Genomic DNA, 26,088 nt, shown 5'->3' with positions numbered 1-26,088 from the left:
TTGTATGAAGATGCAGGTACCTTCTCCGGCATGTATTTGAAAACAGTCTTCATCTGTTCATCATATATGTTACACTGGATACAACCTGCAACTGCAGGTATTGATTCGTTCAAAGCGTGTGGGTTGCAAGCATATGAAACAACATACTTAGATGAGTTACCTGAGCTTTGACAATGTCGCAGACAGCGTATATGCCCCAGTCCCTGGTGTAGTTTTGTTGAAGAGGTGGACCTTGCTGAACTGCATAGATCGGCCGCATGCTGTCAAAGAAGCAATGGTGGATGGTCACCCTGATGCACCTGTCGCCCATCTGCATGGGGTCTTCTCTGATAAGCACAGTAGATGTTAGCGTCAAGTTATTTGTTTTCTTTTATAAAAGGGATGGAAACTTTGGCCTAATTACAAAAGCAAGTTTTACTGAGCAAGACAGAAAAATAAAACAAAATGACGACATGAAATGAATCAACATTTTCCATGCCATTCAGATCAAAAGAAAAAAAACTTTACATAAATAATTGTTAGAATTATAAATAAAGCCCTCCCTAATGCTAGATAGAACCTTCTCTTGTTGATGACATTTAGCAGGCCCCCAACTACTTGTAGTGTGAATATGGACAACTTCATCAGCTTCTGATCCATCACTAGCTTCTGATCCATCACTTTCAGAACAATTAACAACTCTAAGAATAAACCACATCTGGCATCTGTATGATCAGAGTATGCTACAAATTTTAGTGTGGTGAGAAGAGGGTTACTTAGGTGAATAAACGACGCCTATCTCATCCTGATGGAAAATTCCTTTGCAGACTCCATTGCCTCTGGGACACCAGCATAGAGATGTGCTTAAATGGTTGGAGTCCGTGATGTCCAAGTCAGTACAAGAAGATAAACACAAGGCGAAGAATTAGTGGTGATACCGGGTATAGTAAGTGAAGCGAGAGCAGCAGCAGCAGCGTCATCGAGACTTTCTGTTTACATGTAAATACCCGAAGATGATGGGTCAAAGAAGCAAAAGAATGAAAATAAGATAGTAGTGTACTATGTAATAAGAAGGATCAGAGAACTGGTGGCCATTGTGTGAGTAGCTCGTGCAAGAATCAGAAGAAAATTTTGTGAGCGACACCAGACGAAACAAGATTCTTAGCTTCTTTCAATATTTCAGGTGCTTCCTAAACTTGCAATACTATAATATTTAACTATGGATGAGTGAGCACAGTTTTAAAATCCAATCAGAGGAAATAATAAGAGTAAAGTAGTAATTATTGTACACTTTGCAAATTGGAAAGAGACATACCGGAAGACCATAGGACAACAGTCTTTCCAAAAGAAATTGACAGAGCAGTGTGGAGGGGTATACTGTGAGCCTTCACAAGGCTAGTACACTATTATCCGGGCTCTAGGCCTAAAATCATTTGAACGAACTTCACGCAAAGGTACAGGGATGAGATTGAAAAGATGGTTTGATGGGTATAGGCATATACTTAATAGTGGTGGTGTTGGAAAACATATCAAGAAAATGTGACAGTGACAGGCATCTGTGAACAATTGTTTTATTTACAAAATGGAAAATACTGAGCTTGAATTATTAAGTGTTTGGTATGAATAACCATCCAAGCAAAGACGAAAAGTATGCTAAGTGGACTGCATAACACACTAACTATTTGCATTTGACAACAACATTTCTTGAAATTATGATTCAGCAGTGAGGGGCGTCCTAGCATGCATACCAGTCATGGTGTGAATCAGCAGGAGGTTCTTGAACACGTGGATGGGCGCGCCGGCTGGCACAGCAAGCAGCGCGAACCGCATAGCGAGCCTCTCAGAAACAAATGATGGAGTAAACTAAGATAGGAAGATAACCGTAGGAATACATGAAGTCGTCTCCAGAAATGATGAGTTCCAAGGTAATATACATCAGAGTGGTTTTGGTGATAGAAGCTTCAAGGCTATTGGTAGTTGCTTGTGTATAAGGTGACTTTGAACGGAAAAGAAATTGGGCAATAAACAACGCCGGAACACCAGTAGTATGAATAGAAAAGGTGGGAGAAATAATAAGCAGGCCTCATGTGAGAGCTGTACTGCAACTATCATGGTAAGGCTATGAAGAATTTAGTAAAGAAGTCTGAATGTGGCCTCCTATAAAATGCTTTCTAGATAGTTATATTGTAGTAAGACCCTAAATCAGGAAGAAAAAACATGTTCCAATGAACAAACACTCTTCACGCTGATCTTTATAGAACATACATACTGCATATATACATCAAGATCTAAATCCAATATATTCAGGGTGGCATGAACATATATGCAGTGCTTCCTGTAGTATTTACCTTGAGACGAGTTTAGTTCCGAAAGAAAAAATTGTATGTACTCCATACTGTTGCAACTTCATCATTATGAGTCAATGTACCTAAACCAAAGAGAAAGAGAACCAGGGATAATTATATAAACAATCTGCAACAGCGACCTATAGACGGAATGGCTATTTACTGACAGATTGCTGACTGATCTGACTATGCTTTCTTTACCTAGAAAAGAGGATGAGCAGCAAGACGGAGACCCACGGGCGGAGGTCCCCGCCGTTGCCGCAGACGTGGCCGAACCTTAATTTGCACACCCATTAGCACTATGTTAGCAAACAAACATACATCAGGCCAGACCATTGTCCAAGGAGTTGCTGCTCCTTCTCCTGGACACACTGGTGCACTGCAGATACAGATAGCCCTAGCACACCAACATTCATTTAGTACAGACCATATCTGCAGCATAAAAATCTGATAATTAGAAGACCATAATTCAAAAATCTATGGCTAGGGCAACAATTAGCAAAATAAATTACTACTTGTGTACCTTACTTCATTTAGACGGGTGCATCAGCCCTAAACATATGTACAGGTGATACATTGATGGTATTTTTGGCCAAGTCTGATGGAATTGTCTGCATGTCATAGATGACCAGCAACTCATGTACAGGTGACATATATAAAATTGACCTCCATGTACATACAGTGATCTAAGTCTAATTCTTTCAATTCCACACATGCAGATGGAGAAGGAAGATGGCTCCATACCTGGGTGACCGCACGGAGGTGGAAGAAGGCGTGGCCTTCTTGCCGTCGACGGCCAGATCTGCTCCCGGTGGCGCTCTTCATCTCGTCCTCCCTTCCCTTCTGTGGATGAGGACGACTCCACGGACGACCATCTCCGTGGCTGTGGCTGACCCGCTCCGGCCGCCGCTCAACCCAGCACAACAGAACCACCTCTGCTGCTCTGCCTCGTCCTCGGCGCCATCGACCTTAGCGCACCTACCCGCCACCTCCGCGAATCAGGTCATGGATAGGGGGCGACGTCGGTAACCCTATCTAGGAGGCGCTGAAAGGGGAGAGGAGAGCTCGCGTGGGGAAGAGGAGAAGGCGACGGCTGCATCTGGGGAAGGAAGATTTGGGAACAACCGTATGTCTCCCTCTATTTTTGTGGCCAACACGCAACTGCATACGTTTATGTCTCGCGTGAGCGCATGGGTCCAGCGCCGACGTGGCATGCGCGAGCAGGCGCCCCTTGCGCGACTGTTAATGGGTTCAATGTGTTGCATCACCCAACCATTGATATCCATCTCTATATGTTTGGTCGTTGTGTTAAACATTGTAACATAGTTAGGGCGTGGCGTGTGTCGTAATCTGTTAGGATAGGTTAGGTTGTTGTGATTTGATCCGATAGTTAGCTTGGAGATCAATCCACACCTAACCTAACCCTAACCTCTCTGTAATCCTGCGCCGGCCTCTCTGGCCTTTATTAACACGTAGCGCGCCCCTGCAGTAGCACGTGCTTCCATCTATTTTCACATGGTATCAGAGCCTAGTTCTTCCATCTCATCCAGGTCATGTCATCTTCCTCCTCCTCCCATGCCATGGCCATGCCCTCGCTTGCCTCCCTCGGCCACACCATCACGGAGAAACTCACCCGCGACAACTTCCTGGTGTCGAAGGTCCAAGTCCTCCCGCACGTCACGGCCGCGGCGATGATGGGCTACCTTGATGGCTCAATCAAGGAACCCGCTGCTGTCATCGTCACCGAGAAGGACACCAACGGGAAGAAGGAGATCACCGAGATGCCCAATCTAGAGCATGCGATCTGGGTTACCCAAGATCAACATGCGCTTACTTTTTTGCTTGCATCTCTGTCCCGCGAAGTACTCATGCAGGTGTCCAATCACACCACGGCCGCGGGCGTCTGGCAAACCCTGGTTGAAAGCTTCTCCGCGCAGTCCAGGGCGCGCCAGATTCAGCTCCGCTCCGCCATTGGCAACGCCCGCAAGGGCGATCTCTCTGCTTCCGCTTACTTCACAAAGATGAAGGGGCTAGCGGATGAACTTGCGGCTGCAGGAAAGCCCCTGGAAGAGGATGATATCGTCTCACACATCCTTAAGGGACTCATGCACGAGCCCGAATACAACGGGTTCGTCACCTCCATCTCCACGCGCACTGGGAACGATCGGCCAATCGGTCTCAGCGAACTTTTTTCGCTACTTCTGTCCGCGGAGGCCCGGATCGCTGCCCAGCACGCCGCCTACACCGCTCACCACTCCGCCAATCTCGCTGCAAAGGGTGGTCGGGGCGGTTACGGCGGCGGACGCGACGGTCAAGGTCGCGGACGTGGTGGCTACGGCGGCGGCAACTACTCCGACAACCCGGGCAATGGTGGCGGTGGTGGTGCGCCGCGCCAACATGGTGGTGAGTGCGGTGATCGTGGTGACCGCGAATGCTGCCAAATCTGCAAGGAGGAAGGCCACGGTGCATGGCGCTGCAGGAAACGGTTCGACAAAAGCTACAACAACAACGTGCGCAATCCCGCTGGAGGTGGTGGTGGCGGTTGACGCGACAATGGTGGGCATGGTGGCGGCGGCGGGGGTGGCAACCCTCGCGCTGCCAACTCTGCTCACTCCTACGACGTAGATACTAACTGGTATCTGGATACCGGCGCCACGGACCATGTTACAGGCGAACTGGAGAAACTAGTCGTCCGTGATCGCTACACTGGCACCGACCAAATCCACACGGCTAGTGGTCAAGGTATGGACATAGCGCATATTGGTCATTCAGTATTGTCTACTCCCTCTGGTTCCTTGCACTTGAACAATATCCTCCATGCTCCTAGTGCAGACCATAGCCTCCTTTCTGCCTATAATCTTATGCGTGATAATGACGTGTTTATTGAACTTCACCCCGAATTCTTTCTTGTTAAGGATCAGGCTACCCGGAGAACAATCCTGCAAAACAAGAGTAGATGGGGCTTGTTCCCCGTGACCGGACGGCAAAGTGCTCCTCAACGCCAAGTCCTTGCTGCCATCAAACCATCCACCTCACGGTGGCACAAGCGCCTAGGGCATCCCGCTCTTCCGATAGTTCAAAAGATTCTTCGCGACTTCAACCTCCCTGTTTCAAATAAACAAGATCACCTTCTAGTGTGTGATGCATGTCAGATGGCCAAGAGTCATCAGTTACCTTATTCTCGTTCAACTAGTGAATCCGCGACTCCTTTAGAGCTAGTTTTTTTAGATGTGTGGGGTCCCGGACCCGTCTCTGTAGGAAGACAAAAATATTATGTTAGTTTTATCGATGATTTTAGCAAGTTTAGCTGGATATATTTGCTCAAAAATAAATCTGATGTCTTCGAGAAATTTCGTCTTTTCCAAGCTCATGTTGAACGTCTCTTTGATCGCAAGATCATTGCCATGCAAACTGATTGGGGTGGGGAATATCAACGGTTCAACTCGTTTTTTGAACGCATTGGCATCACACACCACATTTCTTGCCCTCATGCTCATCAACAGAACGGCTCCGCGGAGCGGAAACATAGACACATAGTGGAAGTTGGTCTCTCTCTACTTGCTCATGCCTTCATGCCGCTCAAGTTTTGGAACGAAGCGTTCCTCACGGCAGTCTATCTCATTAATCGCATTCCTAGTAGAGTTATCAAAAACCAAACCGCACTTGAAAAACTTTTTGGCACTAAACCCAACTATTCTTTTCTTCGCATCTTCGGTTGTGCTGTCTGGCCCAACTTGCACCCTTTCAACAAACACAAACTTGAGTTTCGGTCAAAGCAATGTGCCTTCTTAGGATATAGTACCCTCCACAAAGGCTATAAGTGTCTCGACATTGCTTCTGGCCGTGTCTATGTTTCCCATGACGTTGTCTTTGATGAGCAAGTTTTTCCTTTCGCCCAACTCCACTCCAATGCCGGCGCCCAACTTCGCAAGGAATTACTCCTTTTGCCCTCTCATCTTTTACCATCTCCTAGTTTTGGTCAAGAGGGAGCTGGTTTTGCTACTGATCATATGCCTATGCCTAATGCCAATAACCCAGCTGAAAGTGTGCAGGAAACAGGACAGGAAAATATTGTAGTTTTTGGCGAAAACTCTTATGATTTTATGCAGCCAACAGGGAGCTCCACAGAAGATCCGCAGGAGCCCTCGGGATCAGGTGCCGTAGTGATCCCAGGCGAATCCACCGCGGGATCCGTGTCGCCTGGCGCGTCAGGCGAATCCGCGTCGGGATCCGCGCAGCCAAGTGGGCGGCCAGGCGGGCGCACCGAGGCGCTGTCCCCTGGCAAGCCGACCCCCGCTGTCCCCCGCGTGGGATGGTGCGCGCTCCTCTGGCGGGTCGGCTGGGCGAGGCCCACGTGGCGACAACGGGGCAGGGAGCCCGGACTCCGGTGTGGCGCTGATACGTCTCCGTCGTATCTACTTTTCCAAACACTTTTGCCCTTGTTTTGGACTCTAACTTGCATGATTTGAATGGAACTAACCCGGACAGACGCTGTTTTCAGCAGACTTTCCATGGTGTTATTTATGTGCAGAAACAAACGTTCTCGGAATGACCTGAAACTCCACGGAACTTATTTTTGGAAAATATAAAAAATACTGGAAGAAGAATCCACGTCAGGGGGCCTCCACCTGTCCACGAGGGTGGAGGGCGCGCCTGCCCCCCTGCCTCGTGGGCCCCCTGACGCTCCACCGACCTCAACTCCAATTCCATATATTCGTGTTCGGGGAGAAAAAAACAGAGGGAAGGATTCATCGCGTTTTACGATACAGAGCCGCCGCCAAGCCCTAAAACCTCTCGGGAGGGCTGATCTGGAGTCCGTTCGGGGCTCCGGAGAGGGGAATCCGTCGCCGTCGTCATCATCAACCATCCTCCATCACCAATTTCATGATGCTCACCACCGTGCGTGAGTAATTCCATCGTAGGCTTGCTGGACGGTGATGGGTTGGATGAGATTTATCATGTAATTGAGTTAGTTTTGTTAGGGTTTGATCCCTAGTATCCACTATGTTCTGAGATTGATGTTGCTATGACTTTGCTATGCTTAATGCTTGTCACTAGGGCCCGAGTGCCATGATTTCAGATCTGAACCTATTATGTTTTCATCAATGTATGTGAGTTCTTGATCCTATATTGCAAGTCTATAGTCACCTACTATGTGTTATGATCCGGCAACCCCGAAGTGACAATAATCGGGACCACTCCCGGTGATGACCTTAGTTTGAGGAGTTCATGTATTCACTATGTGTTAATGCTTTGGTCCGGTACTCTATTAAAAGGAGGCCTTAATATCCCTTAGTTCCCGCTAGGACCCCGCTGCCACGAGAGGGTAGGACAAAAGATGTCATGCAAGTTCTTTTCCATAAGCACGTATGACTATATTCGGAATACATGCCTCCATTACATTGATGAATTGGAGCTAGTTATGTGTCACCCTATGTTATGACTGTTACATGATGAACCGCATCCGGCATAATTCTCCATCACCGATCCAATGCCTACGAGCTTTTCACATATTGTTCTCCGCTTATTTACTTTTCCGTTGCTACTGTTACATTCACTACAAAACCCAAAAATATTACTTTTGCTATCGTTACCGTTACTTCCATATTACTTTGCTACTAAATACTTTGCTGCAGATACTAAGTTATCCAGGTGTGGTTGAATTGACAACTCAGCTGCTAATACTTGAGAATATTCTTTGGCTCCCCTTGTGTCGAATCAATAAATTTGGGTTGAATACTCTACCCTCGAAAACTGTTGCGATCCCCTATACTTGTGGGTTATCAAGACTATTTTCTGGTGCCGTTGCCGGGGAGCATAGATCTATTCTTTGAATCACTTGGGATTTATATCTGTTGGTCACTATGAGGAACTTGAAAGACGAGAAAACAAAGATTTATCCCTCAACTACGAGGGGAGGTAAGGAACTGCCATCTAGCTCTGCACTTGATTCACCTTCTGTTTTGAGTAAGCTTGCGACACCTAAACCCGCTTCTGCTATTCATTCTGATATGTCGCATGTTATTGATGATGCCACTTCTGCTATGCATGATACTTATGATGAAACTACTTCTATGCTTGATACTACTGTGCCACTTGGTGAATTTCTTGATGAACAACTTGCTAGGGCTAGAGAGAATGAAATTATTGAAACTGATAATATTGATGAAAGTGATGATGAAGACTCTCCCAATAAATATGAATTACCTGTTGTTCCATAGGGTTATGTTATGGATGAAGAAGCTGCTAGAGCTATTCTTGCTTGCAATGATAGATATGATCTTAAGAAGTTATTAGCTAAATGGAAGCAGTAATCTCTTAATGCTAGAATGAAACATGACCCTTCTTTTGCTACTTCACCTATCTGTGTTACTGATAAGGATTATGAATTCTCCATTGATCCTGATATAATTACTTTGGTTGAATCTGATCCTTTCTATGGCTATGAATCTGAAACTGTTGTGGCACATCTTACTAAATTAAATGATATAGCCACCCTGTTCACTAATGATGAGAGAACTCGCTACTTTTATATCTTTAAAATATTTCCGTTCTCATTAAAGGGTGATGCTAAGATATGGTTTAATTGTCTTGATCCTGGTTGTGTGCGTAGTCCCCAGGATATGATTTATTACTTCGCTGCTAAATATTTACCTGCTCATAAGAAACAAGCTGCCTTAAGGGATATATATATAATTTTGTGCAAATTGAAGAAGAGAGTCTCCCACAAGCTTGGGGGAGGCTTCTCCAATTACTTAATGCTTTGCCTGATCATCCTCTCAAGAAAAATGAAATACTTGATATCTTTTACAATGGACTAACCGATGCTTCCAGAGATTACCTGGATAGTTGTGCTGGTTCTGTTTTAGGGAAAGAACACCAGATGAAGCTGAAATTCTATTGAATAATATGCTGACCAATGAAAATAATTGGACACTTCCTGAGCCAACTCCTGAGCCTATTCCTAAACCAACTCCGAAGAAGAGGGGTGTTCTATTTATCAGTCCTGAAGATATGCAAGAGGCAAAAAATCTATGAAAGAAAAAGGTATAAAAGCTGAAGACGTTAAGAATTTACCTCCTATTGAAGAAATACATGGTCTTAATTTACCGCCTGTTGAAGAAATATATGATCTTAATCCATCACCAATTGAAGAAACTCATGGTCTTGATAACCCGACACAGGTAGTAAAGGTAAATTCTCTCTATAGATTTGATGAAGGCGATATTCCTCACTATAAGTCTGCTAGACAGTGCTTAGATGAGTTTGACAATTTTATTGTTAAACAAGAAAACTTCAATGCTTATTTTGGTAGAGAATTAAAACGTAATTCCAATATGCTTGAACACTTGAGTAATTACATGGCTAATGTTAAAGGTGAACTTAAACTCATTAGTAAACATGCTTCTATGGTTACCACTCAAGTAGAAAAAGTACTTAAAGCTCAAAATGATTTGCTCAATGAATTGAATAGTAAGAAAAATGACTATGCTGTTAGAGTGGCTACTAGAACTGGTAGAATTACTCAGGAACCTTTGTATCCTGAAGGCCACCCTAAGAGAATTGAGCAGGATTCTCAGAGAAATAATTTAGATGCACCTAGTCCTTCTAAAAAGAAGAAAAAAAAAAAATGATAGGACTTTGCATACTTCTAGTGAACCCATTGCTGAAACACCTGAGAATCCAAATGATATTTCTATTTCTGATGCTGAAACACAATCTGGTAATGAACATGAACCTAGTAATAATGTTAATGATGATGTTCATGATGATGCCCAACCTAGTAATGATAATGATGTAGATATTGAACCTGGTGTTGATCTTGATAACCCACAATCAAAGAATCAACGTTATGATAAGAGAGACTTTGTTGCTAGGAAACACGGTAAAGAAAGAGAACCTTGGGTTCAGAAACCCATGCCTTTTCCTCCCAAACCATCCAAGAAAAAGGATGATGAGGATTTTGAGCGCTTTGCTAAAATGATTAGACCTATCTTTTTGCGTATGCGATTAACTGATATGCTCAAAATGAACCCTTACGCTAAATATATGAAAGATATTGTTACTAATAAAAGAAAGATACCGGAAGCTGAAATTTCCACCATGCTTGCTAATTATACTTTTAAGGGTGGAATACCAAAGAAACTTGGAGATCCAGGAGTACCAACTATGCCATGATCCATTAAAAGAAATTATGTTAAAACTGCTTTATGTGATCTTGGAGCTAGTGTTAGTGTTATGCCTCTCTCTTTATATCGTAGACTTGATTTGAATAAGTTGACACCTACTAAAATATCTTTGCAAATGGCTGATAAATCAACTGCTATACCTGTCGGTATTTGTGAGGATGTGCCTATCCGTTACTATTTTAACAGACTTTGTCATTCTTGATATTCCCGAGGACGATAGTATGTCTATTATTCTTGGAAGACCCTTTTTGAATACTGCAGGGGCTGTTATTGATTGCAACAAAGGCAATGTCACTTTTCATGTTAATGGTAATGAGCATACGATACACTTTCCGAGGAAACAACCTCAAGTCCACAGTATCAATTCTATTGGAAAAATTCCATCGATTATTTTTGGAGGTTTTGAATTTCCTCTTCCTACTGTCAAAAAGAGATATGATATTCTTGTTATTGGGGATGTGCATATCCCCGTTGAGGTAACATAGTGTTATTCGAAATTTCTCCGGTTCCATGTTATTCGGAATGAGTTTGTTAACAAGACTTGATCAACCTTGCTAGTGGATTCCTTTTGATGAGCATGAGATGGATGAAACTAGAAGGCACAACCTTCTGTACCCTCCTTTTACTTTCTGTTATTTAGTTGAAATAAAGTAAAATTAATATTTTCTGTCTGTCTTCTGAATTATCCGTGCAATATAAAAATACCTCGAAAATAAAAGTTCTCCAAATGCCCTGAAAATGAAATATGGTTTTTTCTAGAATATTTGAGAATATCTGGACTGAGAACACAGCAGGGGGAGCTGGCACCTGGCCACGAGGGTGGAGGGCGCGCCCACCCCCCTGGGCACGCCCCCTGCCTCGTGGGCCCATGGTGGCTCCCCTCCACTTATTCCTGCACCCACACACTTCTTCTTCCTCCCAAAAAAATCACCATCCAGCTCAAGCACGAGTTCTAGCTCATTTTGCTGCGATTTTCAATCTCCTTGCTCAAAGCACCTCTCACAAAACTGCTTGGGGGGATTGTTCCTTGGTATGTGACTCCTCCATTGGTCCAATTAGTTTTTGTTCTAGTGCTTTCTTCGTTGCAAATTTGTGCTGCCTAGATGACCATGTTCTTGAGCTTGCATGTCAAATTTATATGGTTCCAAGTAGTTCTAATGCATGATATAGACTCTAGGCACTTGTGGGAGCTGTGGCCATCAATTTTATTGAGCTTGGTTCACTTTTATTTGAAGTTACTAAAAATTTCAGAAATTTTTCAGAGGAAGAAATATGCTTAGGAAAATGTATCAAGGTGGTTCTTCAAGGAAACAAGGACCCATGCCTGCAATGCGTGATGCTGATGATGAACCACCAAGGGACGCTCCCGTGCGGCCTTGTGAATGGCCTTCGGAGGACTTCATGGATCAAGCGGGAATTAAGGAGGAATTTAACGCATATTTGCATAACGCTGATCTTGTGAGCTTTGAGGCAGAAAAGTGCCCCCAGTACCATTATCTCACTAGTTCCTTTGTGAGGAGGTTTGAATTTTCATCTTCACGCAATTCTCAAACTGTCCTGTTTGATCTTTATGAAAAATCTTTTACTATGGACTTAGAGGATTTTACCACTGCTTGCAAACTTCCACAATGGGGTAGTGCTAGTGAACCCCGCAAATCTGAATTTAGAGATTTTCTTGCTAGTATAACTGTGGGGGAATCTAGAGACATAGCAGAAGCTACCATAGGGAGCATTCATTTTCCTGCTATACATTATTTTGCTCTCTTCATAGGTAGGTGCATAAATGGTAAGGATGAAGCGTGTCATATGTGTGTCCCTGACCTCAGTGTTCTCAAGAGCGCTATGTTGGGAGATAAACATTATAATTTGGGAGCCATTGTTGCACGTAGGTTGCATAATAATAGATTACATGGAGATTTCTTTGGTGGAATTTATGCAACCTGTATAGCTAATTTCCTGGGTATAGCCATACGTGAGGATGATATTGAGTTGCCTCCTACTTGTTTGGATTATGAGGCTATGGTTCGTCATCATTTTGTTGAGAGGAACGATCAGTTCCTCCAGTACCGACTAATCTTTGACAAACGACGCACCTATCACGTCGCTCTTCCTGCTTCTACTTTCTTTGACTTTCAGGCAAAGGGGAGATATTTTATAACCAGAGAGGAGGCAGAAGAGTATAAGAGGAGAGCTGAGATAGCTCGCCTCCAAGCTGCAGCACACGATGCAATTACCGCTGCATCTCAGTACGACCCCAACTACAACTATGGGTATTCGCCAGGCCATCCATGGCACTAAACCAACTTAGGCCAAAAGTCTAAGCTTGGGGGAGTACGTATTTCTCACCGACATTACATTCATGTTTACACACTCATTGCTAGATGTCGGTGCTCATACTCTTTCATTGTATTGTCCATGCTAGTTTATTTTTCCTTTTTATGCTTTCTTCTTGTGTGTTTAATAAACCTTAAGAAAAACCAAAAAAATTAGTTGTAGCTTTTAGTTAGTTTACTTTCTTGCTGTAGTAGTAATAATTAAAAGAAAACCCAAAAAGATTTTCTGTTCTTTTTTTGCTTGTTGGGAGCTTTCCCGTGTAAATAGTTTTATTTCTTTACTTTTCTTTGGGGGTCAATAGGAGAAGACCATGATTAAATTGTTGAAGTGACTCTTATATGCATTATTGTTGGTTTAACCAAGAGCCCGTATTGCCTTGTCTTCTCCTGTTTATTGAATGCTCGCAGATTTCAGCTTAGTCCAATGCACGCGCACTATTATTATTATTATTCACATCGTCCGGTCGTGTAAGTGAAAGGCAATAATGACGATATATGATGGACTGACTGAGATGAGAGAAGCTGGTATGAACTCGACCTCTCTTGTTTTTGTAAATATGATTAGTTCATCGTTCCCGATTCAGCCTATTATGAATAAACATGTTTGCAATGATAATTAGAGATTATAGTTGCTCGTGACATGCTTGATTAGCTATGAGTTATAATGGTTTACCTTACGTGCCAACATGCTATTAAAATGGTTGTGATGTGGTATGATGGGGTGGTATCCTTCTTTGAATGATTTAAGTGACTCGACTTGGCGCATGTTCACACATGTAGTTGAAACAAATCAACATAGCCTTCACGATATTTATGTTCATGGTGGATTATATCCTACTCATGCTTGCACTCAGTGTATATTAATTTTAATGCATGTTCATGACTGTTGTCGCTCTCTGGTTGGTCGCTCCCCAGTCTTTTGCTAGCCTTCACTTGTACTAAGCGGGAATACTGCTTGTGCATCCAATCCCTTAAACCCCAAAGTTATTCCATATGAGTCCACCATACCTTCCTATATACGGTATCTACCTACCGTTCCAAGTAAATTTGTATGTGCCAAACTCTAAACCTTCAAAAGAAATTCTGTTTTGTATGCTCGAATAGCTCATGTATCAACTAGGGCTGTCAGTATCTTCCATGCTAGGCGGGTTATTCTCAAGAGAGTTGACTCCGCTCCTCACTCACGAGAAAATGGTTGGTCACCGGGAGGCCCAGTCCCATGCTTTATGCAAATCAAATCAAATTAATTGCAAACAAAACTCCCCCGGGGCTGTTGCTAGTTGGAGGCACTCGTTGTTTCGAGCAAGCCATAGATTGATGCGTGTTGGTGGAGGGGGAGTATAAACTTTACCATTCTGTTTGGGAACCGCCTATAATGTGTGTTGCATGGAAGATATCGCCATCTCTTGGTTGTTATGTTGACAATGAAAGTATGCCGCTCAAAATATTATTTATCTCTGCTTTAAAATCGAGCTCTGGCACCTCTACAAATCCCTGCTTCCCTCTGCGAAGGGCCTATCTATTTACTTTTATGTTGAGTCATCACCCTCTTATTAAAAAGCACCAGCTAGAGAGCACCGCTGTCATTTGCATCCATTACTGTTAATTTATATTGGGTATGACTATGATTGGATCTCTTTTACCATTAATTACAATGTTTAGTCAGTCCTTGATCTTTAAAGGTGCTCTGCATTTTTGTTTTGCGGTCTCAGAAAGGGCTAGCGAGATACCATCTTGTTATATCATATCATGATTGTTTTGAGAAAGTGTTGTCATCCGAGATTTATTATTATTGCTCGATAGTTGATTATGCTATTGACATGAGTAAACATGAGACCTAAATGTTATTGTGAATATGGTTAGTCATAATATTTGCTGAAAACTTGAATGCTGGCTTTACATATTTACAACAACAAGACCAAACAGAGTTTGTAAAAGTTTTTCTTTATCACTTTCAGTTTATCAACTTAATTGCTTGAGGACAAGCACAGGTTTAAGCTTGGGGGAGTTGATACGTCTCCGTCGTATCTACTTTTCCAAACACTTTTGCCCTTGTTTTGGACTCTAACTTGCATGATTTGAATGGAACTAACCCGGACTGACGCTGTTTCAGCAGACTTTCCATGGTGTTATTTATGTGCAGAAACAAACGTTCTCGGAATGACCTGAAACTCCACGGAACTTATTTTTGGAAAATATAAAAAATACTGGAAGAAGAATCCACGTCAGGGGGGCCTCCACTTCGCAAGGAATTACTCCTTTTGCCCTCTCATCTTTTACCATCTCCTAGTTTTGGTCAAGTGGGAGCTGGTTTTGCTGCTGATCATATGCCTATGCCTAATGCCAATAACCCAGCTGAAAGTGTGCAGGAAACAGGACAGGAAAATATTGTAGTTTTTGGCGAAAACTCTTATGATTTTATGCAGCCAACAGGGAGCTCCACAGAAGATCCGCAGGAGCCCTCGGGATCAGTTGCCGTAGTGATCCCAGGCGAATCCACCGCGGGATCCGTGTCGCCTGGCGCGTCAGGCGAATCCGCGTCGGGATCCGCGCGGCCAAGTGGGCGGCCAGGCGGGCGCACCGAGGCGCTGTCCCCTGGCGAGCCGACCCCGCGCTGTCCCACGCGTGGGATGGTGCGCGCTCCTCTGGCGGGTCGGCTGGGCGAGGCCCACGTGGCGACAACGGGGCAGGGAGCCCGGACTTCGGTGTGGCGCTGATACGTCTCCGTCGTATCTACTTTTCCAAACACTTTTGCCCTTGTTTTGGACTCTAACTTGCATGATTTGAATGGAACTAACCCGGACAGACGCTGTTTTCAGCAGACTTTCCATGGTGTTATTTATGTGCAGAAACAAACGTTCTCGGAATGACCTGAAACTCCACGGAACTTATTTTTGGAAAATATAAAAATACTGGAAGAAGAATCCACGTCAGGGGGGCCTCCACCTGTCCACGAGGGTGGAGGGCGCGCCTGCCCCCCCCCCCCCCCCCGCCTCGTGGGCCCCCTGACGCTCCACCGACCTCAACTCCAACTCCATATATTCGTGTTCGGGGAGAAAAAAATCAGAGGGAAGGATTCATCGCGTTTTACGATACGGAGCCGCCGCCAAGCCCTAAAACCTCTCGGGGGCTGATCTGGAGTCCGTTCGGGGCTCCGGAGAGGGGAATCCGTCGCCGTCGTCATCATCAACCATCCTCCATCACCAATTTCATGATGCTCACCGCCGTGCGTGAGTAATTCCATCGTAGGCTTGCTGGACGGTGATGGGTTGGATGATATTTATCATCTAATCGAGTTAGTTTTGTTAGGGTTTGATCCCTAGTATCCACTATGTTCTGAGATTGATGTTGCTATGACTTTGCTATGCTTAATGCTTGTCAGATCTGAACCTATTATGTTTTCATGAATGTATGTGAGTTCTTGATCCTATATTGCAAGTCTATAGTCACCTACTATGTGTTATGATCCGGCAACCCCGAAGTGACAATAATCGGGACCACTCCCGGTGATGACCTTAGTTTGAGGAGTTCATGTATTCACTATGTGTTAATGCTTTGGTCCAGTACTCTATTAAAAGGAGGCCTTAATATCCCTTAGTTTCCGCTAGGAACCCGCTGCCACGGGAGGGTAGGACAAAAGATGTCATGCAAGTTCTTTTCCATAAGCACATATGACTATATTCGCAATATATGCCTACATTACATTGATGAATTGGAGCTAGTTCTGTGTCACCCTATGTTATGAGGCGCAGATCCCCTCCCACCCTGCGCCCACTCCAGAACTGCCAAGTGGCAGTTCGCCATCGGCTGCCGCACTAGATCCGTCTGCTCCCTTGCAGGCAGCGGATTCAGGAGCTTCTGCGACCGCGTCTGCTTCATCCGACTCCGCCGTGTCGTCTACACACAACCGTCTTCAGATCCAGCAAGCTCGGCCAGCTCCGCCTCCTCCTGCCCGTTCACATACTCGGCCACAAAGCGGTATTGCTAAACCCAAGGTCTATAACGATGGCTGTGTTCGTTGGGGCTCTTTCTGTGCCACAGGTGAACCGAAGACTTTGCAAGATGCCCTGGGAGATCCCAAGTGGAAACAGGCAATGGATTAAGAATTTTCTGCTGTTGTTGAGAACAAAACGTGGCGCCTGGTGCCTCCAGCTAGAGGGAGGAACGTCATTGACTGCAAACGGGTGTACAAAGTCAAGCGGAAATCTGATGGCACAATTGACAGGTACAAGGCACGTCTTGTGGTCAAAGGTTTAAAGCAAAGGTACGGAATCGATTATGAGGATACCTTTAGTCCCGTGGTCAAAGCTGCTACTATCAGGTTAATTCTTTCAGTTGCAATATCTCAAAATTGGTGCATGCGACAACTACATGTAAAGAACGCGTTTTTGCATGGTGTTCTGGAAGAAGAGGTCTTTATGAGGCAGCCTCCTGGGTATGAAAGTTCAGCTTTGCCACGACATGTCTTCAAGCTTGATAAAGCAATTATGGCTTGAAACAAGCACCTCGAGCTTGGTATTATCGTCTATATTCCAAGTTGCAGTCTCTTGGTTTTTCTGCTTCCAAGGGAGACACATCATTATTCTTTTACCATCGGCGTGGAGTCACTATTTTTATGCTTATTTACGTTGATGATATTATTGTCACCAGCTCCTCCTCTAAAGCAGTTGAAGCTCTTCTTAAGGATCTGCGCATGGATTTTGCGCTCAAGGATTTGGGCAGTCTTCATTTTTTCCTTGGGATTGAGGTAAAGCATGTTGCTAGTGGCATTGTTTTGTCTCAAGAGAAGTATGTACAGGACATCCTTGAGCGAGTGGTCATGAAAGGTTGCAAGCCTTCTCCAACTCCTTTGTCTACTTCGGAGAAATTGTCTCTTCATGATGCTGTGAAGCTTGGAGCTGAGGACTCCACCAGGTACAGGAGTGTTGTAGGGGCTCTGCAGTATTTGACCTTAACCAGGCCAGATATTTGTTTCTCAGTTAACAAAGTTTGTCAGTTCCTGCATGCTCCTACTAGTACTCATTGGACAGCGGTAAAAAGAATTCTTCGGTATCTTCAGGTAACCAAGAGTCATGGTCTTAAACTTGCTAAGTCAGATTCTACGCTTGTCAGTGCCTTTTCAGATGCAGACTGGGTAGGTTGTCCTGATGACCGAAAATCCACTGGAGGCTTTGCGTTGTTTTTTGGTGCTAATTTGATTTCTTGGAGTGCACGTAAGCAAGCTACTGTGTCCAGATCGAGTACTGAAGCTGAGTACAAGGCCTTAGCAAATGCCACTGCCGAGATTATTTAGGTACAGAATCTGTTAACAGAGTTGGGCACTCGTCACTCATCTGCAGCGTCACTTTGGTGTGACAATCTTGGTGCTACCTATCTCTCTGCCAATCCTGTTTTTCATGCTAGGACGAAGCACATTGAGATTGATTATCATTTTGTCCGTGAGAGGGTGGCCAACAAGCTTTTGAACATTCGGTTTGTTCCTACCGGTGATCAAGTGGTGGATGGTTTTACTAAACCACTATCACTGCGGCAGCTGGAGGTTTTCAGACGCGATCTCAACTTAGATAGTTGTGATTGAGGGGGAGTGTTAAACATTGTAACATAGTTAGGGCGTGGCGTGTGTTGTAATCTGTTAGGATAGGCTAGGTTGTTGTGATCTGATCCTATAGTTAGCTTGGAGATCAATCCACACCTAACCTAACCCTAACCTCTCTGTAATCCTGCGCCGGCCTCTGGCCTTTATTAACACGTAGCGCGCCCCTGCAGTAGCATGCGCTTCCAGCTATTTTCACACGTTGATCGTTGTGTTGTGTGATAATCATGCGCTTGATGTTTTTTTATGCTCTCTTGCTTCAGCAAGATGTATTGCACTTCGGGTTGTTAAGGTTTACAATCCAGTTTCCCATATAAACTGGAAAAACTAGATCTTTATGTTCGACTCGGTTTTCCACACTATTAAACTGACTCAATGTATATGTTGAATGCCAAAGTACATAAGGGGAAATAGAAATGAACATTGCAAGACAATCAAGCTATCACTGCTCATGAATGCAACAATATGGTAAGCTATATATCAAGAAAGATGGAGCAGGGTCCTTGTACCTAAAAACATCGAAAATTAGCAGGGACATGCAGGTGCAGTAGGTACCTGACACACCTGCGGATCCTTCTGCAAGCGTTGATCTGTGCCGTGATTCGAACAAATGTTCCGACGGAAATTTATTCAAAAATGAATGCAAATTTTTAACCATCGCAATAGAGACAATACACATATTTATCGTAGATAGGAAGGGTGCTAGCGAGTGGGGCATTTTATAGGATGGGTTCCATGGACCCTTTTAAAAAAATACCAAAACATATTTGAAAGTTGAAATAATCTACAAATACATACACATGTTCTCTAAGTATTTATAAAGTTCCATTAAACATACAGTTATTTGCCAAAACTTGCTTTTGGAGCTCAGCCTCCATGGAGGTTGGTTTTTGAAAAGTTCAAATTCCGAAAACTTCATATTTTTACATTTAAAAAATTCTGAAAAAAATGCAAAGATACATGGAGGCATAATACACATGTATGTAAATTTTCAGGATGAAATACGTTGAAATGACGGTTGTGCGAAAAAGAAAAATCTATGGCTTTTCAACACATAATACTATTCATCCCAAAAGTCCACGAATTTGTTCGTTTTGCACAGATCGCATCTCCAGGTATTTCATTCTGAAGTTTTACACAAATACACATCACATCCTTGTACAGAAACCAAAAAGTATGAATTTTCAGTTTTTTTTTAAAAAAAATCGGCCTCCATGGAAGCCGAGCTCCAAAATGCCGTTCTCGCTATTTGCATGCTACATAAAATTATAAAAGAAAATTGGCCTGAATACAACAAAGCAAAAAACCATTTTAATCTATGTAATAGTCTTTTTTGTGTATACGGTTATCATGAATGTTTGTAATTTTTTTCCTATAAAATTGATCAAACTTCCAAAGTTTTGACATAAGACAAATCTAATATGTGAAGTAAAAAGAAACGGAAGGAGTATATCACATATGAACATAGGGTGTGCTTAGGTCTCAGTCGACTGAGACTTAACCAAGTCTCAGTCAAGTGCTATAACATGTAAGAAGGAACAAAGAAAAAACTAAAAAGAAAAATTGCACGGATCTCAACGTAAGATCTTATGAATATAGCATCGACCGAGACATAACGAAGTCTTATTAGTCGACTGGGACTTAGCAAAACAGATGAACATATAAGTTCAAGAAATTTCATACATATATGCTCATGCTTATTTATTTTTCTATTTTTTAAGATGTAGGAAATGTATTTTCGATGAAAACCGAATAATGAGCTCCCTAGAGCCCGGCCAACATTGCACTTTCCGGAGTGCTAGCACACTAAATTACGCTATACCTACCTATCGTAGGTACGTACTGGTCTCTCTTGTCGCTCATGCACATGCTGCCATCTCACCTCTGACCTCGGGATCATCATGGCCATTGGCCAGTACGTCCGTCTGGTGGCCGTCAGAAAGTCAGAATATGCCGGCCACGAGATACCTCCATGGCATGGCCATTGCCAAGCCGGAGAACAGCGCGCTCTTGGGTACGTCCCCATGTGTGTGCAGGTACGTTTTGACATCTTCCTTGCCGTACACATGGAGCAGGAAGCAAGTACAACTGCCACATCATTCAAAACCAACGAATGCACATGGATCGTCGAACCTTCTGCTAGCTCCTCTCATGCACATGCAGATACGGTCGACCTACACATCTAGCAGAGGAGTTTAAGTATACCTCTGCAGGCTAGCTAGCAGCATTGGCTCCGGGTCATGGCGATCGGCAAGAAGAGCAAGCAGCGCAATGGCGGCGTCAGCCACTCGGCCTCGTTCCTCCTCGGGGCTCTCCTGCCCACCCTCCTACTCCTCCTCCTCGCGTCCGATCGGGTCGAGGAGCGACTGACCGGCATATTCATATCCAGCTTGGGGAATGGATCGCCTCATCAGATGATTAGCCACGCCAACCTCTCGAGCGCGGAAAAGGTTTGCCTGCTCGGGGCTTAGGTTGTGCGGCCCTAGGGTGCACCCGGGCCCGGTCGATACTTTTGAAAATCATACAAATTGATGGTAAAATTTCCAGGACATGCAGGAGGAGAGATTCCCAGGGCTCGCAGAGCTGCTGCCAAAGGTGGCCACCGACGACGGGACGGTGATCGTAACGTCGGTGAACGAGGCGTGGGCGGCACCGGGCTCCCTCCTCGACCTATTTCGCGAGAGCTTCAACAACGGCGAGGGGATCACACACCTCCTCAACCACACCCTCATCGTGGCCGTTGACCCCGGCGCCATGTCCCACTGTGAGGCCGTGCACCCTCACTGCTACCTCCTCGAGGTCACGTCCGCCAATGTCAGCTCCGCCAACGGCTTCTTCACCGAAAGCTACCTTGAGCTCGTCTGGGCCAAGCTCTCCCTCCAGCAGCGCGTCCTCCAGCTTGGCTACAACTATCTTTTCACTGTAAGTAAATTATCATTTTTCATTCACATTTCAACAAGTGAACCAAAATGTAATACGTTCAAATATACACACTCTGATATTGTCAGTTAATGTTATGTCCATGCAGGATGTGGATGTTATGTGGTTGCGTAACCCGTTCCGGCATATCAGCCTCTACGCCGACATGGTCGTCTCCACCGATCGCTTCAGTGGTGATGCGGAGGCGCTCACGAACGCACCCAACACCGGCTTCTACTACGTCAAGTCCACGAACCGGACGGTGGAAATGTTGAGGCGATGGCGCGTAGCGAGATCGCGGTTCCCACCGACCCACGACCAAGCGGTCTTCAACGAGATCAAGGCCGAGCTTGCCGCTGGCGAGCTGGACATCAAGTTCGTGTTCCTTGATACGACACTCTTCGATGGCTTCTGCCAGTTCCATAGCAAGATGGACAGAGTGTGCACGATGCACGCTAACTGCTGTATCGGGCTCGAGAACAAGGTGCATGACCTCGGAAACATGGCTGCCGACTGGAAAAACTACACGAACAAGGTGATACCATTGGAGAAGAGGAGTCACGAGTCGAGGTGGACGTTTCCTGCCAAGTGCGAGGCATCGATGGGACACCGCTAACTATTGGAGTATACAATCCAGAACTCGAGATGTCAAATTTAGCCGAGCTGCACGAGTAGCGGATAGGGCTAGCGGTCCAATAGGCGGAGCCAAGATTTAAGCATAGTGAGGGCAAGTGAGACGATAACCGCAAAATTATTACCATATGATGTGCTCTCGGTTTGAGTTTATACTGGCATTTCTACAGATGCCAACATATGTTATTAAGAGTTTGCATATCAACCGAAATGAGATCAGGGCGAGCTCCATCTCCTCAGTCAGATTTTCAATTTCAAAAGTAAGGTGGTACGTTATTATTTCATCTTCATTCTTGAAACACATCAAACTTCAAAAATAACTAACTAGACTTCGAAATCAATATTTGTGTTGTGTGATTGTATGGTACTATGGTAGTATCCAAGCTAGACAGGCTAACAGTTCCGAACTAGGAGTTTACATAGTGAGGGGGCAAATAAAACTTCAAAAAATAGTATGTAATTCTAATAGATCTAACAAAAATACTATACATAATATCTAAAGATCTAACGTTAACATTAATATGCAATGATATACATCAGGTCTAGGGTTGACTCGCATGAGCCACGCCGTCATATACGAGACTCTGATGATCAATGCGTCAGGGATGACGGGTGCGCACCAAAACACGTTGTTGTGATGTCGAATGCGGCGACACAAGAACAAAGTATCAAAAGAGCTCGTGACGGCTACTGGCTATGCCCTAGGTCAACGACGACGATCAAGTCTAAACGGAAGTTGCTATGTACGTGATGAATATGTCTCGCCCTCAGCGAGATACAGGATTGTCTCGCCTCAGCGTAGCTACTAATGGGCCAACCCAAGTAGCTTCATGCAGGTTGTTTTGTTTTCCATCTCTTTTTATTATTTGTTTGTTCATATTTTTAAGCTATTCTAAATACACACACACACACACACACACACACACACACACACACACACACACACACACACACACACACACACACACACACACATATATATATATATATATATATATATATATATATATATATCTCAAAACTTAGTTTTACTTTAGTTTTTTAAAAACCATGAATCTGAAAAATGTCAAATCGCTATAAATTTTCTTTAGCCCGATTTAGAAAAATGTTCATACCATTAAAATCGTTTGTGACATTTAAAATGTTATTGCATTGCAAAACAATGTACATGACATTTAAAAATTTGTTTATACAATGTAAAGAAAATGTTCATGTAATTCAAAATTATTGTACCATTAAAAAATGGAAGGTACATTTGAAAATATGTTCACACATTTCGATAATATGGTAATGACTTTTTAAATAAAATTATACTATGTACAAAAATGTTCGCATAATTAAATATGGTTTCTACCATTCAAAACAGTTGGTACACATTTATTTGAAAATTGTTTAACACCCACTAAAAAAGTTCAAAAACATGTACCTAAAAATATAAAAGAAGTATTTTAAAAATATTAAATGTGTATAGGAATAATTTGATGTATGCAAAAAATGTACAATGTGTATAAACAAATAGAAATCAAAACATATATTTGAAAAAAAATCTCAATGGTGTATTCGAAAAAATGTTAAACATGTATAAAAAACTGTTCTGGATGGATGCAAAAAATGTACAACGTATAGGAAAAATGTAGACATGTGTGAAAAAAAATCCACTGAAAATGAAGAAAGAAACATAGGAAATTGAAGAACACCAACGAAAAATAAAGAAAAAGTAAAAAAAAAAAGGAAAGAAGGAAAATAAAAAAAAATAAAAGAAAAGCTAATCTAAAACAATGAAACGGATAAAAACTCACATAGGAAAAAGAAAACATGTAGCAGCTATAGTTCTGGACCAACCTAGTGGTGCCGTACGAGAGGCAAGGCGAAGTTAAGTCTCACAGTAAGTGAGTCATAGCTAACATACTGCAAATGGTTGCAAACTTACCTACCCTCTTGCTCATGAGAACAACGGCGGCGACCTAAATCTTGGTTTATTTCTGGACATGGGGCGCCATGTGTGGCAGCTAGTTTATCTCTAGAAGTGGGGCGTCATGTGTGGCTGTTGCAACCCCCCGATATTGCATGTATCCCAACTTCAGTCTTTTTTGAATAAATAAAGTGGTGATGCTCCTAAAAAAAGTGATGACTGCCGATTTCGTGATCAGGCGAGCCCGGGCACGCCTACGAATTTTCGGACATCCAATAAATTATCCACCAACTCTATCTACACTAAGATTTAATTAAATAGCGTACTAGGCTATGTTTTCACACCTTGATGACTTCTGAAAAATAGATTGACTATAAAAATTGTATTCAGTATTGTATTCGAAAAAACAAGGATGGATCTAGCTGGCGGCCGGAGGCTCGTTAGCCAGAAAAAGGTAAGCGCCTGCCCCTCTCCCAGGATACTAAAAAGACAAAATTACTGTAATGCAAAAGTGATAAAAAGGACACTGCTAATTAATTATCCTACTAGTAGAGTGCCCGTGCGTTGCCACGGGCTCTTGAAAAAGTTTGCAGGAGTTACATGTTAAATTCCATACGTACAAACAATATAACAGAAACATAATTATTTAATAACTGAAGTCCATTTTTGCAATGTAAATTGATAATATAAGAAAAATTAACGACATGTCCATGTAACAAACTGAGCGATGTTCCAACTAAACATCTATTACAAAACTATTAATATCTAGATGATGCGCTTAAGAAATTCTTTCACAATATCCGGTAAGTTTCCTTTAGCTTCATTCCCACGATGTTTTAGCAAGTATAACAAAAACTGATTCCTCAGTTCATACCCATTCTGCATAAACGCATACATGTAGTTAGTATGAAAATTTCACGCTGAAGGTCTTAAAACATGTAACGGATAATACTCACCGCGCAAATCAGCTTGACCAAATCTTCACCGTTCCACCAGAGCATAAAATGAAAAACAAAATAGCCAGACAAATTCCTGTAAAACTTTAAATTAACAATGTAAAGAATATAGTAATAACAAAAGTAAATGTTTTTGTTATGAATTCATTACCCATCTATACTCGTTGGAACACCGGACGGAAATAAACGTTGCCATTTAGATAGATCATAATTCCAACCAGGCAGCTTTATTTCGAGTGCTTCTTTGAAATCCCTTGCAAAACTTTTTAATTTCAGTGCATGCCTCAATTTTTTCTCCTCTAACGATTGTGATGTTTGAATAGGATCCATAATATATAGACGACGTGCCTCTTTGTCGATGACGTACAAGATGTATCGGCCGATGGATGCATAGGGAAGATAAATCTACAAGTGGAGGTATTAGAAACAACAATAAACCATGATAACAATGGACAAAATACTTTACTTACCTTGTTGCACGATGAGATGTCGTTGTCCATCTCAAGCCAGCTATCAAATAACTCATTTCCCTTAAAAAAGCAATCAACAACTCATTTTCTTCTTATCTAAAAAAGGCGATTCACTCTCTCAGCCCACAACACATTGCTCACACTCATATCTCATTCCCCCAACCTACTCACCCCGCGCCGTCGCCATCTCTCCCCACCATGGAAAATCATATCCAAATAAATGCCAGCTCTATCAAAAAAATGAAAAAAAAATCTAAAGATACTTTAACATTGTTATCTATCTTGGTACTGCTGCTCATCTCACTTGAAAAGAATATTTACAAATGAGAATACTTTTGCTCATATCTCTTCTAAGCAACCTGATGAACATTGTAGTCAATGATACGTCCTTGGTGCTCAAATGGTGAAGCTTCTACTTCACTCCTTGCTTTCTTTAAGAATTGGCACATATTACAATCAAGGACTCCTAATCTCTTGGGCATATATCACATCAAACGATAGGGCATTCTACACAATTGTTTCCCTCCCACTGAACCTGAAGTTATTAGCCCTACACAAAGGAGTTATTCATGTTGATTTTAACCATGATGGTATACCTGGTGGATCTACCATTGAATATATCAGACTGCATATGAGGATATATGTGCCTGAATGTGATAGGGACCTGCATCCTTGATCCCAGGCTTATTAATCTTGGTGGACTCGATGAGGTCAATGTTGGCAATACTGCCATCACGAAGCCACATTTTATAATGGAAG

At 43.2% G+C, this 26,088-nt stretch overlaps 1 protein-coding gene and 1 long non-coding RNA gene across 3 annotated transcripts; one reads left to right on the top strand and one right to left on the bottom strand.

Moving 5' to 3' along the window:
- LOC123080294 (uncharacterized) lies at positions 1–3,472 on the bottom strand. Of its 2 annotated transcripts, none has more exons than XR_006438288.1 (6): positions 3,069–3,472; positions 2,848–2,935; positions 2,526–2,756; positions 918–2,407; positions 161–818; positions 1–91 (listed from the first exon to the last, which is right to left on the bottom strand). It is a non-coding gene; the product is annotated as an uncharacterized lncRNA (long non-coding RNA). The 2 variants fall into 2 exon arrangements; XR_006438289.1 differs by having other exon boundaries at positions 12–53.
- Positions 3,473–20,679: 17,207 nt separating this feature from the next.
- On the top strand, positions 20,680–21,974 carry LOC123076459 (uncharacterized protein At4g15970-like). Its single transcript, XM_044498697.1, has 3 exons — positions 20,680–20,889; positions 20,987–21,361; positions 21,468–21,974. The coding sequence occupies exons 1-3, from the start codon at positions 20,680–20,682 to the stop codon at positions 21,972–21,974; spliced, it is 1,092 nt and encodes a 363-aa protein (XP_044354632.1).
- The last annotated feature ends 4,114 nt before the right edge of the window (positions 21,975–26,088 follow it).

The sequence above is a fragment of the Triticum aestivum genome, chromosome 3D, assembly GCF_018294505.1.
Source record: "Triticum aestivum cultivar Chinese Spring chromosome 3D, IWGSC CS RefSeq v2.1, whole genome shotgun sequence".
Lineage (NCBI taxonomy): Eukaryota > Viridiplantae > Streptophyta > Magnoliopsida > Poales > Poaceae > Triticum > Triticum aestivum.
This window is presented reverse-complemented; position numbering and strand designations above follow the sequence as displayed.

Coding starts and splice junctions, on each gene's coding strand:
- LOC123076459 (XM_044498697.1), top strand. CDS start 20,680: ATGGCGATCGGCAAGAAGAGCAAGCAGCGCAATGGCGGCGTCAGCCAC. Junction 20,890..20,986: donor ACCTCTCGAGCGCGGAAAAG/GTTTGCCTGCTC, acceptor TAAAATTTCCAG/GACATGCAGGAGGAGAGATT. Junction 21,362..21,467: donor GCTACAACTATCTTTTCACT/GTAAGTAAATTA, acceptor ATGTCCATGCAG/GATGTGGATGTTATGTGGTT.